At 45.2% G+C, this 19097-nt stretch overlaps 1 protein-coding gene across 2 annotated transcripts in view; it reads left to right on the top strand.

Moving 5' to 3' along the window:
* TNRC6C (trinucleotide repeat containing adaptor 6C) overlaps window positions 1–19097 on the top strand; it is a 569817-nt gene that overhangs the window by 480353 nt on the left and 70367 nt on the right. For both annotated transcript variants that reach the window (XM_069752117.1, XM_069752116.1), the window contains exon 5: window positions 3457–3774. In XM_069752117.1, the coding sequence (XP_069608218.1) occupies window positions 3457–3774 (318 nt within the window). The remainder of the gene's footprint in view (window positions 1–3456; window positions 3775–19097) is intronic.

The following is a 19097-nucleotide window of genomic DNA, read 5'->3' as shown; positions in this document are numbered from 1 at the left end:
AGTGTCCATTATTCTTATTTATGAAGCACCATTGATTCCATGGTGTTGTGCATGAGACGGGGTTACATCAAAATACAAATATCACTTACAGTAGACAAACTAACAATGACAGACAGATACAGAGGGAAGAGGACCCTGCCCTTGCGGGCTTACATTCTACAGGATTATGGGGAAGGAGACAATAGGTCGGGGGTTGCAGTAGTTCCAATGGTGTTTGAGGTGGCCGTGTGGTCATTACTGGTTGTAAGCTTTCTTGAAGAGGAGGGTTTTCAGGTTCTGTCTGAAGTGTCCAAATTTGGTGGATAGCCAGACGTGTTGGGGCACAGAATTCCAGAGGGTGGGGGATATTCAGGAGAAGTCTTGGAGGCGGTTGGGTGAGGAACGAATACCGTAAGTGTGGAGGAGAGAACATACATACATACATACATACATACATACATACATACATACATACATCTGGAGTCTGATCTGTAGTACGGGTTTTTAGAATTTGATCAATGCTGCAGTTTTTCACCCTTTGCCATGGATTTGTTGTAGATGTTTTACAGTAAATGTGCTGCCAGACGTCATCTTGTCCACTGCTTAGCACTCTTTGTCCCTCATTACAGATAAAGCGGATTAATAGGAAGAGCAAAATGGGCACCATTTTGTCATAATTATTTCTAAAGGCGTTGTCAGACGCTTGAATATATTTTTTTTCTAGACCTGAATAGTTTCAAAAAAATAAATGGAGAACCCTAGCGGATCCAGTGCAGGTGGCTGATGCTGAACTGCGACGTCTGCTCCGATCAGCAATTTCCAGGACCGCTGCAGCCTGTGATTGGCTGCAGTGGTCAGGTGAGTATAAGACCACGTCATCACTGAAACATCTGATGACTTCCGAACAGTTCAGACATTGCTTTGAACATAATAAAAACTAAACCAAGAATATTCTTATGATATGTTCACGTGTATTGCATTTTTCAGCTCCCATGTCTTCTATCGTACAAGGACTTGTGACGATATTTTAGAAGGACTTTTAGAAAGTGAATGATTGAGCGTGTACTCCTAGAAACTGCTCACTTTATGGCTGGAGTTATTCACAAGTAGGCTTGCAATGAATTTCTCCATGAACGTCTCGATTAATGGCCCATATGCTTGTGAATTAGGCCACGTTCACACGTTCAGTATTTGGTCAGTATTTTTCATCAGTATTTGTAAGCCAAAACCAGTAACGGAAGTAGAAACAAGTGTACCACCCACTCCTGGTTTTGGCTTACCAATCCTGATCTAAAATACTGACCAAATACTGAACGTGAATGTGGCCTTTGAGTTGATGCCTGAGCCAGGTTTCAGGCGGTACGATTGTAGTCTGCCAGTTGTACAGATGGAGGGAGAGTTGGCAGATGGCCCTCCAGCTTAGTGTGGCCAAATAGTCTGCAGAGGTATTGAGATACGATGACCAAGAAAGAGCACAAACGTACTTCTCAACATATCGATCTCCACTTATGAGCCACTTCTCTTCCCCCTGCTGCTAAAATCCATCTTGCTCAAAACCAGACGGACTGCTAGATCATAAATTACAGCTGATTGTTGAAGGGTTTTATCTCACCATTGTGCTGGCTTCACAGCTGTACTGCTGCACATTGTCCTCAGAGCTGCTGCCCTGGAACATGTGCTACAGAGACATGGAGGCGCAGGAATCCTTCATGTCTGTGTGCACTGTGTATGGGAGACCTGATGGAAAGGGAGCCCGCAGAAGGAACACGGGTGAAAAATGCATACATACATACATACATACATACATACATACATACAGTGGGGCAAAAAAGTATTTAGTCAGTCAGCAATAGTGCAAGTTCCACCACTTAAAAAGATGAGAGGTGTCTGTAATTTACATCATAGGTAGACCTCAACTATGGGAGACAAACTGAGAAAAAAAAATCCAGAAAATCACATTGTCTGTTTTTTTAACACTTTATTTGCATATTATGGTGGAAAATAAGTATTTGGTCAGAAACAAACAATCAAGATTTCTGGCTCTCACAGACCTGTAACTTCTTCTTTAAGAGTCTCCTCTTTCCTCCACTCATTACCTGTAGTAATGGCACCTGTTTAAACTTGTTATCAGTATAAAAAGACACCTGTGCACACCCTCAAACAGTCTGACTCCAAACTCCACTATGGTGAAGACCAAAGAGCTGTCAAAGGACACCAGAAACAAAATTGTAGCCCTGCACCAGGCTGGGAAGACTGAATCTGCAATAGCCAACCAGCTTGGAGTGAAGAAATCAACAGTGGGAGCAATAATTAGAAAATGGAAGACATACAAGACCACTGATAATCTCCATCGATCTGGGGCTCCACGCAAAATCCCACCCCGTGGGGTCAGAATGATCACAAGAACGGTGAGCAAAAATCCCAGAATCACGCGGGGGGACCTAGTGAATAAACTGCAGAGAGCTGGGACCAATGTAACAAGGCCTACCATAAGTAACACACTACGCCACCATGGACTCAGATCCTGCAGTGCCAGACGTGTCCCACTGCTTAAGCCAGTACATGTCCGGGCCCGTCTGAAGTTTGCTAGAGAGCATTTGGATGATCCAGAGGAGTTTTGGGAGAATGTCCTATGGTCTGATGAAACCAAACTGGAACTGTTTGGTAGAAACACAACTTGTCGTGTTTGGAGGAAAAAGAATACTGAGTTGCATCCATCAAACACCATACCTACTGTAAAGCATGGTGGTGGAAACATCATGCTTTGGAGCTGTTTCTCTGCAAAGGGGCCAGGACGACTGATCCGGGTACATGAAAGAATGAATGGGGCCATGTATCGTGAGATTTTGAGTGCAAACCTCCTTCCATCAGCAAGGGCATTGAAGATGAAACGTGGCTGGGTCTTTCAACATGACAATGATCCAAAGCACACCTCCAGGGCAACGAAGGAGTGGCTTCGTAAGAAGCATTTCAAGGTCCTGGAGTGGCCTAGCCAGTCTCCAGATCTCAACCCTATAGAAAACCTTTGGAGGGAGTTGAAAGTCCGTGTTGCCAAGCGAAAAGCCAAAAACATCACTGCTCTAGAGGAGATCTGCATGGAGGAATGGGCCAACATACCAACAACAGTGTGTGGCAACCTTGTGAAGACTTACAGAAAACGTTTGACCTCTGTCATTGCCAACAAAGGATATATTACAAAGTATTGAGATGAAATTTTGTTTCTGACCAAATACTTATTTTCCACCATAATATGCAAATAAAATGTTAAAAAAACAGACAATGTGACTTTCTGTTTTTTTTTCTCAGTTTGTCTCCCATAGTTGAGGTCTACCTATGATGTAAATTACAGATGCCTCTCATCTTTTTAAGTGGTGGAACTTGCACTATTGCTGACAGACTAAATACTTTTTTGCCCATATATATATATATATATATATCTATCTCTAAACAAGTGTTTTGTTTATTTTTTTTCTTTAGTGCCAGAACCAATCAAGATCAGTTCCAACCAGCCCCAGCCTGCTGCTCCCAGTACTTCCACTAGCACTGTCCAAAACAGCAATGGCAAGCGAGCACCTGCCAATGGCCAGCAAACTGTGGCCTCCCGTTACTTGCCACGAGAGGTGCCTCCTCGCTTCCGCCAGCAAGAACAGAAGCAATTGTTAAAAAGAGGACAGCCACTGCCAACTGGGACACTGACCAGTGCTAATACAGGACAGGATACTGGACAAACTGGGGCAAGCCCTCCTCCACAGCAGGGTGCTGGTGGCGCTCACCACCCTGCAAAGACACACTCTGGTAAGAATTACTTATTTTTTTTTGCTAAGAGACTAATGGTTTGGGTACTGTAGGTACATGTGCAACTAAATCAGTGCTAAACGTGATTGACTGCAGCGGTCACATAGAACAAAACCTAATCACAAGAGGCCAGGTTGTACAGAGATAGAGACCAGGTAGGAAAGCCACAAGGGTGCCGGGATAAGTAGCACTGATAGATTATTTTAAACTTGTGTAGAATTTTTTTTCCTCCGGGACTAGCCAATTTTATTTTTCATCTGTTTTAAAGTTCTCAACAATTCGGATTTATTGTGGATTTTTAGTTCCAATCCTCAAAGGGAAATGACAGTTTAGAAATCTGCACCTCAAGTCACATTGCGCACAAAAAATATGTGCAGCGCATGAATAGGATATTTTTTAATCTCATCCATTTTGCTTATACTGTGGATTTTACTCTCTAAAATCCATATGGAAAATCTGCAGCATCTTCTATCCCATGTGAACAAGCCCTAAAGATTTTTATCAGGGGTCCTACGTCCAATACCCTACATAATGTTATAGCTATTCTCCGTTTAGCTCCTGCATATATGGCAGCATGTATTCTGCTGATGGTGACGGACGGTTAGAATCCGACGGCTCCTGCAGTAAAGAGGGGTACTTCTCCTAATAATGGAACAGAATATTGTCCTGCTCCAGCGTGCGGACGTGGGTGGCGGGGCGGCTCGAATCCTCTGGCAGAGCACGCGCGGCTCAGATTTACTGTGTTATTTGCTTGCTAGTCGGTATGAGAGATCTGACTTTAGAGAGCAGATGTTCCAGAAATTCTGTACACGCAGCACAGTACAGGCTGCTGCTCCTCTCTGGACTGTAGGTGCACCAGCAGATTGCTGCACAGTTATTGGGGGGGGGGGGGGAAGGGCAAGTAGAATTCAGATAAATATGGAATATGTCCAATAATGATGTGTCGCCTGACTGCTATGGGCTCTAAAAGAAAATATATATATATATATATATATATATATATATATATATATATATATATATATATTAGGGTGCCAACCTCCGGTGACGGGTAGGGGTAAGAATTGGGTTCTATTGAGGGACTTTAGAGCATTACCCCTTCAACTTCAGTCTGTATTTATGTATGTTTATTCACATTGTCTAATTATTCTGAATTTTAACAATTATTGACATATATTTTTTTTTCTCCAGCTTTGGTTTACTAGTCTTTACAAGTCTGTAATATATACATTGTTACAATGTGTATATACCTTCAAATATTCCCTACAATTTGACCTATGAGAAGCTACTGTACAGCTCGTCCTATTTTGGATGTAGAGGCTCTGGCTGTAATGGCGGCATGTCCTGGGTTTGGATATAGAGGTTCTGGCTGTAATGTCTTCATGTCCTGGGTTTGGATGTAGAGGCTCTGGCTGTAATGTCGGCATGTCCTGGGTTTGGATATAGAGGCTCTGGCTGTAATGTCTTCATGTCCTGGGTTGGGATGTAGAGGCTCTGGCTGTAATGTCTTCATGTCCTGGGTTTGGATGTAGAGGCTCTGGCTGTAATGTCGGCATGTCCTGGGTTTGGATATAGAGCCTCTGGCTGTAATGTCGGCATGTCCTGGGTTTGGATATAGAGCCTCTGGCTGTAATGTCTTCATGTCCTGGGTTTGGATGTAGAGGCTCTGGCTGTAATGTCGGCATGTCCTGGGTTGGGATATAGAGGTTCTGGCTGTAATGTCGGCATTTCCTGGGTTTGGATGTAGAGGCTCTGGCTGTAATGTCTTCATGTCCTGGGTTTGGATATAGAGCCTCTGGCTGTAATGTCGGCATTTCCTGGGTTTGGATATAGAGCCTCTGGCTGTAATGTCTTCATGTCCTGGGTTGGGATACAGAGGCTCTGGCTGTAATGTCGGCATGTCCTGGGTTGGGATACAGAGGCTCTGGCTGTAATGTCGGCATGTCCTGGGTTTGGATACAGAGGTTCTGGCTGTAATGTCGGCATGTCCTGGGTTGGGATACGGAGGCTCTGGCTGTAATGTCGGCATGTCCTGGGTTGGGATACGGAGGCTCTGGCTGTAATGTCGGCATGTCCTGGGTTGGGATATAGAGGCCTGGCTGTAATGTCGGCATGTCCTGGGTTGGGATACAGAGGCTCTGGCTGTAATGTCGGCATGTCCTGGGTTGGGATACAGAGGCTCTGGCTGTAATGTCGGCATGTCCTGGGTTTGGATATAGAGGTTCTGGCTGTAATGTCGGCATGTCCTGGGTTGGGATACAGAGGCTCTGGCTGTAATGTCTTCATGTCCTGGGTTGGGATATAGAGGCCTGGCTGTAATGTCTTCATGTCCTGGGTTGGGATATAGAGGCTCTGGCTGTAATGTCGGCATGTCCTGGGTTGGGATACAGAGGCTCTGGCTGTAATGTCTTCATGTCCTGGGTTGGGATATAGAGGCCTGGCTGTAATGTCTTCATGTCCTGGGTTGGGATACAGAGGCTCTGGCTGTAATGTCGGCATGTCCTGGGTTGGGATACAGAGGCTCTGGCTGTAATGTCGGCATGTCCTGGGTTTGGATGTAGAGGCTCTGGCTGTAATGTCGGCATGTCCTGGGTTGGGATATAGAGGTTCTGGCTGTAATGTCGGCATTTCCTGGGTTTGGATGTAGAGCCTCTGGCTGTAATGTCTTCATGTCCTGGGTTGGGATACAGAGGCTCTGGCTGTAATGTCGGCATGTCCTGGGTTGGGATACAGAGGCTCTGGCTGTAATGTCTGCATGTCCTGGGTTGGGATACAGAGGCTCTGGCTGTAATGTCGGCATGTCCTGGGTTGGGATACAGAGGCTCTGGCTGTAATGTCTGCATGTCCTGGGTTGGGATACAGAGGCTCTGGCTGTAATGTCGGCATGTCCTGGGTTGGGATATAGAGGCCTGGCTGTAATGTCGGCATGTCCTGGGTTGGGATACAGAGGCTCTGGCTGTAATGTCGGCATGTCCTGGGTTTGGATATAGAGGTTCTGGCTGTAATGTCGGCATGTCCTGGGTTGGGATACAGAGGCTCTGGCTGTAATGTCTTCATGTCCTGGGTTGGGATACAGAGGTTCTGGCTGTAATGTCGGCATGTCCTGGGTTTGGATACAGAGGCCTGGCTGTAATGTCTTCATGTCCTGGGTTGGGATATAGAGGTTCTGGCTGTAATGTCTTCATGTCCTGGGTTGGGATACAGAGGCTCTGGCTGTAATGTCTTCATGTCCTGGGTTTGGATATAGAGGCTCTGGCTGTAATGTCTTCATGTCCTGGGTTGGGATATAGAGGTTCTGGCTGTAATGTCTTCATGTCCTGGGTTTGGATGTAGAGGCTCTGGCTGTAATGTCGGCATGTCCTGGGTTTGGATATAGAGGCTCTGGCTGTAATGTCGGCATGTCCTGGGTTTAGATGTAGAGGCTCTGGCTGTAATGTCTGCATGTCCTTGGTTGGGATGTAGAGGTTCTGGCTGTAATGTCGGCATGTCCTGGGTTTGGATATAGAGACTCTGGCTGTAATGTCGACTTGTCCTGGGTTTGGATGTAGAGACTCTGGCTGTAATGTCGGCATGTCCTGGGTTGGGATGTAGAGGCCTGGCTGTAATGTCGGCATGTCCTGGGTTTGGATACAGAGGTTCTGGCTGTAATGTCGGCATGTCCTGGGTTTGTATGTAGAGGTTCTGGCTGTAATGTCGGCATGTCCTGGGTTTGTATGTAGAGGCTCTGGCTGTAATGTCGGCATGTCCTGGGTTTGGATATAGAGCCTCTGGCTGTAATGTCGGCATGTCCTGGGTTTGGATATAGAGCCTCTGGCTGTAATGTCTTCATGTCCTGGGTTTGGATATAGAGGCTCTGGCTGTAATGTCTTCATGTCCTGGGTTGGGATACAGAGGCTCTGGCTGTAATGTCGGCATGTCCTGGGTTTGGATGTAGAGGCTCTGGCTGTAATGTCTAATGTCGGCATGTCCTGGGTTGGGATATAGAGGTTCTGGCTGTAATGTCGGCATGTCCTGGGTTTGGATGTAGAGGCTCTGGCTGTAATGTCTTCATGCCCTGGGTTTGGATATAGAGCCTCTGGCTGTAATGTCGGCATGTCCTGGGTTGGGATACAGAGGCTCTGGCTGTAATGTCGGCATGTCCTGGGTTTGGATATAGAGCCTCTGGCTGTAATGTCGGCATGTCCTGGGTTGGGATATAGAGGCTCTGGCTGTAATGTCGGCATGTCCTGGGTTTGGATATAGAGGCTCTGGCTGTAATGTCGGCATGTCCTGGGTTGGGATATAGAGGCCTGGCTGTAATGTCTTCATGTCCTGGGTTGGGATGTAGAGGCTCTGGCTGTAATGTCTTCATGTCCTGGGTTGGGATACAGAGGCTCTGGCTGTAATGTCTTCATGTCCTGGGTTGGGATATAGAGGTTCTGGCTGTAATGTCGGCATGTCCTGGGTTGGGATACAGAGGCTCTGGCTGTAATGTCTTCATGTCCTGGGTTGGGATATAGAGGTTCTGGCTGTAATGTCGGCATGTCCTGGGTTGGGATACAGAGGCTCTGGCTGTAATGTCGGCATGTCCTGGGTTGGGATACAGAGGTTCTGGCTGTAATGTCGGCATGTTCTGGGTTGGGATACAGAGGTTCTGGCTGTAATGTCGGCATGTCCTGGGTTGGGATACAGAGGCTCTGGCTGTAATGTCGGCATGTCCTGGGTTGGGATACAGAGGCTCTGGCTGTAATGTCGGCATGTCCTGGGTTGGGATACAGAGGTTCTGGCTGTAATGTCGGCATGTTCTGGGTTGGGATACAGAGGTTCTGGCTGTAATGTCGGCATGTCCTGGGTTGGGATACAGAGGCTCTGGCTGTAATGTCGGCATGTCCTGGGTTGGGATATAGAGGTTCTGGCTGTAATGTCTGCATGTCCTGGGTTGGGATACAGAGGTTCTGGCTGTAATGTCGGCATGTCCTGGGTTGGGATACAGAGGCTCTGGCTGTAATGTCGGCATGTCCTGGGTTTGGATGTAGAGGCTCTGGCTGTAATGTCTAATGTCGGCATGTCCTGGGTTGGGATATAGAGGTTCTGGCTGTAATGTCGGCATGTCCTGGGTTTGGATGTAGAGGCTCTGGCTGTAATGTCTTCATGTCCTGGGTTTGGATATAGAGCCTCTGGCTGTAATGTCGGCATGTCCTGGGTTGGGATACAGAGGCTCTGGCTGTAATGTCGGCATGTCCTGGGTTTGGATATAGAGCCTCTGGCTGTAATGTCGGCATGTCCTGGGTTGGGATATAGAGGCTCTGGCTGTAATGTCGGCATGTCCTGGGTTTGGATATAGAGGCTCTGGCTGTAATGTCGGCATGTCCTGGGTTGGGATATAGAGGCCTGGCTGTAATGTCTTCATGTCCTGGGTTGGGATGTAGAGGCTCTGGCTGTAATGTCTTCATGTCCTGGGTTGGGATACAGAGGCTCTGGCTGTAATGTCTTCATGTCCTGGGTTGGGATATAGAGGTTCTGGCTGTAATGTCGGCATGTCCTGGGTTGGGATATAGAGGCCTGGCTGTAATGTCTTCATGTCCTGGGTTGGGATGTAGAGGCTCTGGCTGTAATGTCTTCATGTCCTGGGTTGGGATACAGAGGCTCTGGCTGTAATGTCTTCATGTCCTGGGTTGGGATATAGAGGTTCTGGCTGTAATGTCGGCATGTCCTGGGTTGGGATACAGAGGCTCTGGCTGTAATGTCTTCATGTCCTGGGTTGGGATATAGAGGTTCTGGCTGTAATGTCGGCATGTCCTGGGTTGGGATACAGAGGCTCTGGCTGTAATGTCGGCATGTCCTGGGTTGGGATACAGAGGTTCTGGCTGTAATGTCGGCATGTTCTGGGTTGGGATACAGAGGTTCTGGCTGTAATGTCGGCATGTCCTGGGTTGGGATACAGAGGCTCTGGCTGTAATGTCGGCATGTCCTGGGTTGGGATATAGAGGTTCTGGCTGTAATGTCTGCATGTCCTGGGTTGGGATACAGAGGTTCTGGCTGTAATGTCGGCATGTCCTGGGTTGGGATACAGAGGCTCTGGCTGTAATGTCGGCATGTCCTGGGTTGGGATATAGAGGCTCTGGCTGTAATGTAGTAAGAGCGCAGCATGTGAGCAGCAGCTGTCTGCCCGGATCAATACCAGCAGAGTGCAGGAGCCAACAAGTGGGCAGTGAACCCCATTACTGGTTATTACATTAGTTTATCAGCCATATCATTTGTGCCGGGATCAGGCTTTTCTAACATATGTTAACGGTCCATTAAATAAATTGTCCCGCCGAAGTCATCCCACATAAGTATATTCTCCGGGCTGCCCCCTTCTGCTCCGGCTGTTCTTGTCATTTGTATATAGTGCTGATATGTACCCTTTTATATCTATGGATTTATAGAATCCCATTATCATGTAATAAATGCGACTGTCATTATTTTATGTTTACCAAGGCAGTGATTAATATTAAGGCTGTGTTTCCACATTGCGTTTTTTTCTGAGCAGATTTGTTAGCAAAACCTGGTACCAGCAAAGTGCAAGAGAAACCTGAAATGTCATGCTCACATTGAGTATTTTTGACCTGCAAATTTGGTGCAAAACATAAAAATACTGGGCAAAGACTCACCAAAAACTCGTTTGTTTTTTTTTTTTGTTTTTTTTTTGCAGCTGCGTTTTTTCCTGCCAAGAAATGTAACAAAAATGTTACTCAACGTGTAAACCTAAATTAAGGCTAGATGGCCACGATCGGGAATAGCAGTGCTTTGGACACAGCGTCCAAAACGCTACTATTCTTGATCTTGGGCGCACAGTCTGAGGAGGAGGATGGGCGGAGGGGGCTGCGCAGCTTCTTAAGGCCCTCTAACTGCTGAGGAGAGTGAAACCTAAATCTGTATCTTGAGGCCACAGCCATTGCCTAGATCCAGCCAGACGTTTGTCAGAAAGGAAAGCTAGCCTGCTTTGTATTATTATTCTGATTCATTCTACTGATCACATATATTAATATTAAAGGGCGCCTGTCGCCAGGTCAGAAGTGTTCAGTTTTTGGCCGTTATTTTATTCTCGCTGCTCCTCTGTGTATTTCATTTTTTGTTTTTAAAAAATACTCAATACGGATTCAGAGATGTGGTCTGTTTTGTTTAGTGCAAACTAGTGATGAGCGAGCGTGCTGTTATCAGGACATGCTTGGGCGCTAACCCAGTGACTTCGGCGTTCTCGAAAGATATGTTCGAGTCCCCGCACCTGCATGGCTCGCGGCTGTTCGACAGTCACAACACGTACAGGGATTTCCGAACAAACCGGTAATCCCTGCATGTGTTGCGACTGTCGAACAGCCGCGAGCCATTCAGCCGCGGAGACTCAAAACATATTTTCCGAGCACGCCGAAGACACTTGGTTAGCACCCAAGCATGTTCGGATAACACCTTACCTGTCCAAGATTGTGTGATTTACAGATTTTTTGAGGGCGTATTTTTTCATTTGAGCTACACCCCTTTGGAAAAAAATCATAAAAATTAGCACTAAATAAAAGGGCCCATATCTCTCACAGTATGGTGGATTTAAAGAAGATAAAGCTCTACATTCAGGTGAGCACCTGAAATAAAATAAGGGCAAAAACTGGCCACTTTTCTCCTGGTGACAGTTTTTCTTTTTTTGTTTTGCATTCTGGAAAACCTGGTGGTCAACAGATCTTAAAGTGACATTTGTGTAAAAAAACACACAAAAAAGCAAAATGGAACATACATGTTTCATAACAAAAGGGACAAGGCTTAGATGGATTTGTGTTCTGTTGGAACTAGTTAAAACTAAATGATATCCCACTTTCTATCATGTAAACTTTAGGTTTCACCCCTTCCTGTTCAGCGTCATCATAGGGAGGGTTATACTGGTGACACCTGCCTCTAACAACGGCAGTAGGAGTTGGTGCCGATCACTGCTGTTTAACCACTTAAAATACAGTTGTCAACTGATATGTTTGCCATGCATACTGCGTCCCTTAGTATATATAATAAGCGAACCATCCCACGTCCAAGCATAGTGGGGGTAATAGGACAATTTCCCTGCAAACAAATGTGGGTAGGGGAGTGACTTAAAATAACGTAGAATAATAATAAAAAAAAAATGTATAATCATCTCGAACCATGATGAGGAGGTCCAAGTGGAGAAGTACTGTAGGTGGATGTGGTGGTGTAGGTGAAAGAGGCAATTGAGGAGTAATCCAATACTTTTGTGGGTTTTTTTCGTGTTTTTTATTTTTGTTTTTGTTTTAGGTAACTGACTTAAAAGAAAATAGAATTAACAAAAAAATAGCAAATTAGAACCGGAGGTGGAGGTCCAAGTGGAGGAGGAGGTGAAGTAGGTGGAGGCTGATGTGGTGGAGTAGGTGGAAGAAGCAAAGGAGGAGGTAGCCAACACAGTTTTATTTTTTATTTGGCTTCAGGATCTACCCTCGCACCGTGCAATCTACTCGTGTCTTGTTGTCCGCACTCTGGCTGAAGAAATTCCACGCCAGGGAGCTCCTTTTCATCTGGATTTGTTGTTCTAATTTCCTCGGTGCGGTGGCCAGTATCGGCCAATATTCTGACTAGTGGCCGTCTGCTGTAATTTTTCACCTTGCTCCCTCTTTTGTTGTGTGGTCAGCGTGACCACCCCCTCGTCCTCTGACCTGCATAAGACATTAGGTTGGCCTTCTCTCCTTGTGGGGTATAGGACTTAGTCATCCACTGCATGATCTTTCACGCACGCCTCACCCCTACTCTCCTTGCCACTTTTCATATAGCTAAAAGACGCTGAAGTTGGCAACTGTTTTGTCATCTTCTGAGATGTTCTGCGGTGGTCCACTGACCGTGTGCTCTAGCCCTCCCATGTCCTCATCCTCCATCTTAGCAAGTGGTTGGGCATCAGTGCACTCAGTTTGTTCCACTTCTGGGGCAGAGCCAGGTGGATGGGCCATGGAACCCCAGCCAGCGGTCTCCTCAAAATGCAGACGAGACTGCTGCGTGACTTGGGGCCCAGACTGCTTGGCTAATTTGTAAAGAGTAGTTATGAGCGAGTGTACTCATTGCTCGGGTTTTCCCGAGCACGCTCAGGTGACCTCCGCGTATTTATGACTGCTCGGAGATTTAGTTTTCATCTCGGCAGCTGAATGATTTACAGCTACTTGCCAGGCTGAGTACATGTGGGGGTTGCCTGGTTGCTAGGGAATCCCCACATGTAATCAAACAGGCTAATAGCTGTAAATCATTCAGCTGCCGCGATGAAAATTAAATCTCTGAGCAGTTATAAATACTCGGAGGTTACCCGAGCGTGCTCGGGAAAACCCGAGCAATGAGTATATTCGCTCATCACTAATAAAGAGGTGAGGTGGAAGCCAGATGCCCTTGGTCATCAGATGCCAACTCTGTGCTTTCTGCAGGAACTGGAGGCACTTTCACCCATCTAATCTAACACCGCCTCAACAAGTCCTGGCCTCACCATTTTTGTAGTGGTACTCGGCCCTACGAAATGATGCAAAATGTCCTGTCACCTGCATGCAGCAGAGGAAGGTGTTTAATTTGAGCACGTAGCAGGCACAGTCCTCTCCCTGCTACAGCAAATGCTACATCAGTATCACCACAGCCATGTCCTCATCCCCTTTGATACTCTACTGATTTTTTTTTTTAAGTGTATTTTATGCACAGTACTCGCATAGACACAATTACAGAGTATTGGTAAGGCACACTGTCATGATACTGTTGTAGAATTTCTCAAGGAAAGGGGCGGTACACCTGTCAAACCGTAACGCAGGTGTCCTAAGGTGAGCTCAGGGAGGCCAGAAACCTCCCGTGGAGCAGAAGGGCAAACCCCCCGGATTACCGTGCAAGGTGGAGACGCCAGGATCACGTGCCTTGACGTGCTTCTTACCCTTATCTGTTCCCTCCCCCACCCAGGATGGTGTGAGGTCAAAATGATCTGGTCACCGTCCAGGTTGAAAACTGTTTATCCCCCAGACTTGGATTACGGCGTGGGACAGAATGACACAGGTGAGGGATATTGTTGTTTTTTATTTTTGTTTCATTGCAGGAGAAGAGAGATTCAATGGAATAGGCATTAGGTGAATATAACGGTGTTTGTTAATTTTAAATTAAAAAAAGTGTTTTTGTTTTTTTTTGTTTTTTTTTTACAATAAAAGAATTTATTCTTGCTCTGTGTTTATTTACAATACAACTATAGGATTAGTAATGGATAGGTGTCTTATAGACACTTCTCCATTACTAATCTGTGGGTTTTTTGTCACCTGACAATACAAAGGTGACATCAACCCCACAAATATTACCCCACTTGCCACCGCTACAGGCCAAGTGGGAAGAGCCGGTCAAAGCGCCAAAATGTCTGCTATTTCTAGGCGGGGGGAGCAATATCCATGGCTCCTTACCAGCCTGAGAATACTAGCTCCCAGCTGACTACTTTAGCTTGGCTGGTTGTCAATGTTTAATTGTTTAATTATTTAAATAGTTAATCTGAGTGGAGACCTCTCTATTCTTGTTGAGTGCTATGGTTGCAGCCCCAGCTGTGAGTTTTGCCTGGATGATTATCAAAAATACAGGGGAACCCATGCTGGTTTTTTTTTTTTAATTCTTAACAGCGCAGGTGCCGGCTGATGAATACTCCCATTATTAGTGGCAGCATACTCCCTGTTATTAGTAGCAGCAGGCGTAGGCTGATGGGAGCAGTTGTCCCATCAGCCAACACCAGTGACCGGAGGTAAACTTTATACCTCTGATCACAGCTGCTGGCTCACTCTGTCATTTGACAGCTTAGGAACCGTGGCTGTCTGGCCAGCGGTAATTTTACTGCCGATCAGAAGCGGTGTTTGCTTGCTTAACAGCGTGGCATAGACCTGGTGTTTGGGGGGGCCGAATCCGAAGAGTAACACAGACTTCCTGGTGAAGTCCAGGTTCGGTGTCCATGCCCGAACAGTAGGTGTTCGGAACGGATGCCGAACTTTACCGTTCTGGTTCGCCCATCTCTAGTTTTGTGTTGTCATACTTTTTTGTCTATTAAAAAAATTAAAAAAAATGTTTTTGATCATGGAAGAAAAGGAGGAAAAAACTAAAGCACAAAAGTTCTGTTTTTCTGCACCAAAGTTCCAAATTTCCTGAATGAATATATCTGTCAGCAGGTTTTTGAAATTTAATCGGAGAACTGCGTAATATAGGGGCAGAAACCCTGATCCATCAATGTGCTGCAGTTTCAATACAATCCGTGTTTTATCAGCAGGAGCGAAGCACTGAAGGACCAAGTCTCATGTGTAGGCCAGTTGGGCTGATCAGTGTAAGCCCTGCCCCCACCACTGATTTGCAGCCTACTGATAATGTGCACAGAAAGATGTCAATCAGGAGTGTAGGAAAACCTCCAGACAAACACTAAATCAGGGATAGGGAACGGGTCTCAAACAAATATGGGAAGTCAGAGGCAGAAGGATCACCAGGGTATACGGGTCAGCTGTTCTAGCCTGGAAGCATGAACTATCACTGACGCTGGCCAGCAGACCTGCAGAGGTCTGAAAAAGCCCAGCCAGCTCCAAAGCGAGGCAGAGGGGACTCACTTTCACTCTTTAGCTTGACTCATCTTAATATCAGGATTATTCAGCCATTTTGATGTTGTATTTCAAAATAAGGACACCTCTCTTATTGGTTCTAAGAGTGTCCGATCCACTTTAGCATTCCTTTGAAGTCCACAACAGAGCATTCTGTTCACTGTGGAAAAAAATACAGGAATTAACACTCTTGTCCTTTGGGCTACTCAGGGTAACTGTACAGTTAGGAGCTGATTCATCAACACTGGCGTAAAGCACAATTGTGTTACGACAGTCTTCCTGAAATAGAAAATGCCAAATTCTTTAAGAAAGAGGCCTACTACTTAATGAATTCAGCCCCACTTTTAAGTGGCGTGTGCCTCCTTGCTCTACGCCAGAAATGCTACTCCAGTCAGGGACTGGAGTATCATTTCTGGCTTACAAAGCAACTGCAGTTTTTTTTAAGAATTTGACAGGTCGACATGGTCACTCCCTGTCCCACTCTAGCTCCACCTATTTGGGCAGAGGGGAGTCAAACTGGCGAAAAAGCCTAAAGTACAAATCAGACCACAATAAACGGGACTGGTCGCAGCTCTCCTGACCCAAGCGATACAGCTTTGTAGAAATGCATGAAGCTATCACATTCGGGTCGGAAGACCCTCTGTCAATCTGTGAATTAGCACAATGTGCATAGATGTCTGAATTAGCTTTTCATTAAAATCTTATCAACGACACTGGGATGGAAAAGTGGATTTTTCAATTTTGCTAATTTGTCCTGTGACGTTTATCCTAAAAGGGGTCTGTAAGATTTTTATGAGACTTATTTCTAAGCCTGTCAGTAACTTGCCTCCACTTAATTTTTGCAAAATAGAGTACAAACGCAGAAAAATAGTGTAGTCATGAAGGGTTCATAAAACGTGCTGGCACCAAAGCTGCCACTTTTATCTTGGTCACAAGGCTATTATTATTAGAGGAAATAGCTGACTTTTCCACTTTTTTTTTTTTTTGGCGCGGAGGCGAAAGCAAGATGGAAATTCTGACAGGGCTGCAAATAAAAAGGCCAAGGCAAACAAAGAAAGCTGCGGCAATGGTTTTTATTAGAAGGTCTCGCTCCAGCAGTCGAGCAGAAAGGAAGGCAGAGGCTGGCCCGCAGCTAATCTAACGGAGCCGTCTACTCTCCGATTCTCCTAAAACAGTCTCACTCCCAATATTAAGTGTAGAGGTGTCATTGAGGAGGGGGCCGGCTGTGTGGAGGCCCCTCATGCTCTGCGATTCTCATTTGTACTTCATTCTCTATTATTTTCCCTACATTGTGACACAACTAAGTTGTAAATTAATATTTTATGTGCTCAGTATGTATTGTGAATTTAAAAGAACCAGGGAAGAATGCCCCCTTATTATGTTCTATGTCCTATCATAACTCATGTGTTACAGCACCCCCACAGATGGGGAGGAACTATTGCACTGTCCTGAGCTTCTTATTAATAAAATACTTTGACACTTACAGAGCACCAGAATATGTGGCAAGTAACAAGCACGGTCTGATTATTGAAGTGACCCAAGACCTATACTGCTGAATACAATCTTTTGTTCCCTGTTTTCAGCCAGTTCAACTGGAAAACTAGAGCCACCCGCTCACCAGTCAAATAAAAAAAATCCAGAAAAAATTACGTTCACTGCATATTTTCAGTTCTAATAGTTTCACATCCATGTGTATAAATTACATTACTTTTTGTTAAATAATCTTTTTTACGTTCTTCGTTCCCTTCTGCATCTGGAGGTCTTATCCTTGCTTAAAGAGGTTGCCGTGGCATACTGCCAATGGGGCAGGCCACCCAGTTGCTATGAGGCCCTTCTGCTGGGAGCTGGCCCTTCTGTCCGTGACGTCATCAACCGTTCAACTGTATCGGCATTCTGTATGCCGACACTGTTGAAAGCAATCATGGAGGAGGGAGCATCAGCTGATGATCTCTCCTCCCTCATTCATCTTCGTCATCTGACTTCTGAGCGCAGTGAGAGCGATGTCACTACATGGCACCCGCTGCGCTGAGATGTGCGGCACTTCAGAACACTCTTCGCAGAGATCGGAGCAGTGGGGGAACGAGGAGGAGAGCTGAGTATTGTATTTTTTTTTTTAAAACCGGTAAATACATTGTTGTGGCCATAATACTGTAAAGCGGACTATGGGGGGGTTAATTTTACTAAATCGAGGACTGCATTATTCTTTATGGTGGACTATGGCGAGTGCATTATATTATATGGGGAACTATGGGTGTGCATTATACAATATGGAGGACTATGGGGTTAATTATGCTATATGGAGGACTATGGGGGGGTGCATTTATATTATATGGAAGACTATAGGGGTGCATTACACTATATGGAGGACTATGGGGGTTCATTATACTATATGGAGAATATGGGGGAGTATTATACTATATGGAGGACTGTGGGGGTGTATTATACTATGTGGAGGACTATGGGGGTGCATTATACTATATGGAGGAATAAGTGAGGCCCATCATACTATACGGAAGATTACGGTATGTGGGCGCCATTATACTACAGTTGAAACCAGAAGTTAACATACGCTTTATAAAAATACACATATGCATGTTTTTCTCAATATCTGACATGAAATCAGAATAAACATTTCCCGTTTTAGGTCAATTGGGATTACTATAATTATTAGTTGCCAAATGCCGGAGTGAGAGAGCGAGGAATGTTTTAAGGCATTTTTACTACTTTCTACAAAGTCAAAAGTTTACATACTCTGTTTACTATGCCTTTAAACAATTCTGGACTGCCCATATGATGATGTCATGTGTTTGGAAGCTTTTAACATCTGAGTTAATTAGACACACACCTTTGGATGTATTTTAATGCACACTTGAAACACACGGCTTCATTGTGTAGCATGATGGGAAAGTATTAAGAAATCAGCCAATATATCGGGACGAGAATTGTGGACTTGTAAAAGTCTAGCTCATCCTTGGGTACAATTTCAAGATACCTGAGGGTGCCTTGTTCTTCTGTACAAACAAATATATGCAAGTACAAACAAGATGGGAATGTCCAGCCATCATACCATTCAGGAAGGAGATGGGTTCTGTGTCCCAGAGATGAACCTGCTTTGGTCCGACATTTGTTTTTCTTCTCTTTCAGGTCGGACTGGGGGCTTATCTTCAGCATTATAGAATGCTGTAGATAAGACCCGAAAGATAGTGGCCGCAACTTATAGCGGCAAACCGAGGTGACGGGTTCCCTTTTTAAGGGCAATGGTACCAAATACTAATGAAATGTATGTAAACTTTTGATTTTTGAAGGAAGTACGGTAATAAAAATGCCTTAAAACATTCTCTTTCATTATTCCGGCATTCGGAAAATATTAATAATTATGGTAATCCTAATTGACTTAAATTGAGAAAGGTTTATTCTGATTTTGTCAGATATTGAGGAAAACATGCATGTGTCTTTTTATATAGTCTATGTAAACTGGTTTCAACTGTATATGGAAGGCTATGTGGTAGCCATTATAATATTTTGAGGGCTATGTGGGGGCCATTATACTGTATGCAAGCATTTATATCATGTGAAGGTTTGTCTGGGTTCTGTCGTACTGTGTGGGGGGGCCATTATAGTGTTTTGATGGCTGGTGCTGTTCATTATACAGGGTGTAGTGTATGGGGGGCCATTATACTGCATGGAGGGCTGTGTGGGAGTCACGCTTGGGGGATCATACTGTATTGGGGTTACCGTACT

This window comes from Ranitomeya imitator, chromosome 2 (assembly GCF_032444005.1).
Source record: "Ranitomeya imitator isolate aRanImi1 chromosome 2, aRanImi1.pri, whole genome shotgun sequence".
NCBI lineage: Eukaryota > Metazoa > Chordata > Amphibia > Anura > Dendrobatidae > Ranitomeya > Ranitomeya imitator.
Note: the sequence above shows the minus strand (reverse complement) of the source record. Positions and strands in the feature narration are given on the sequence as shown.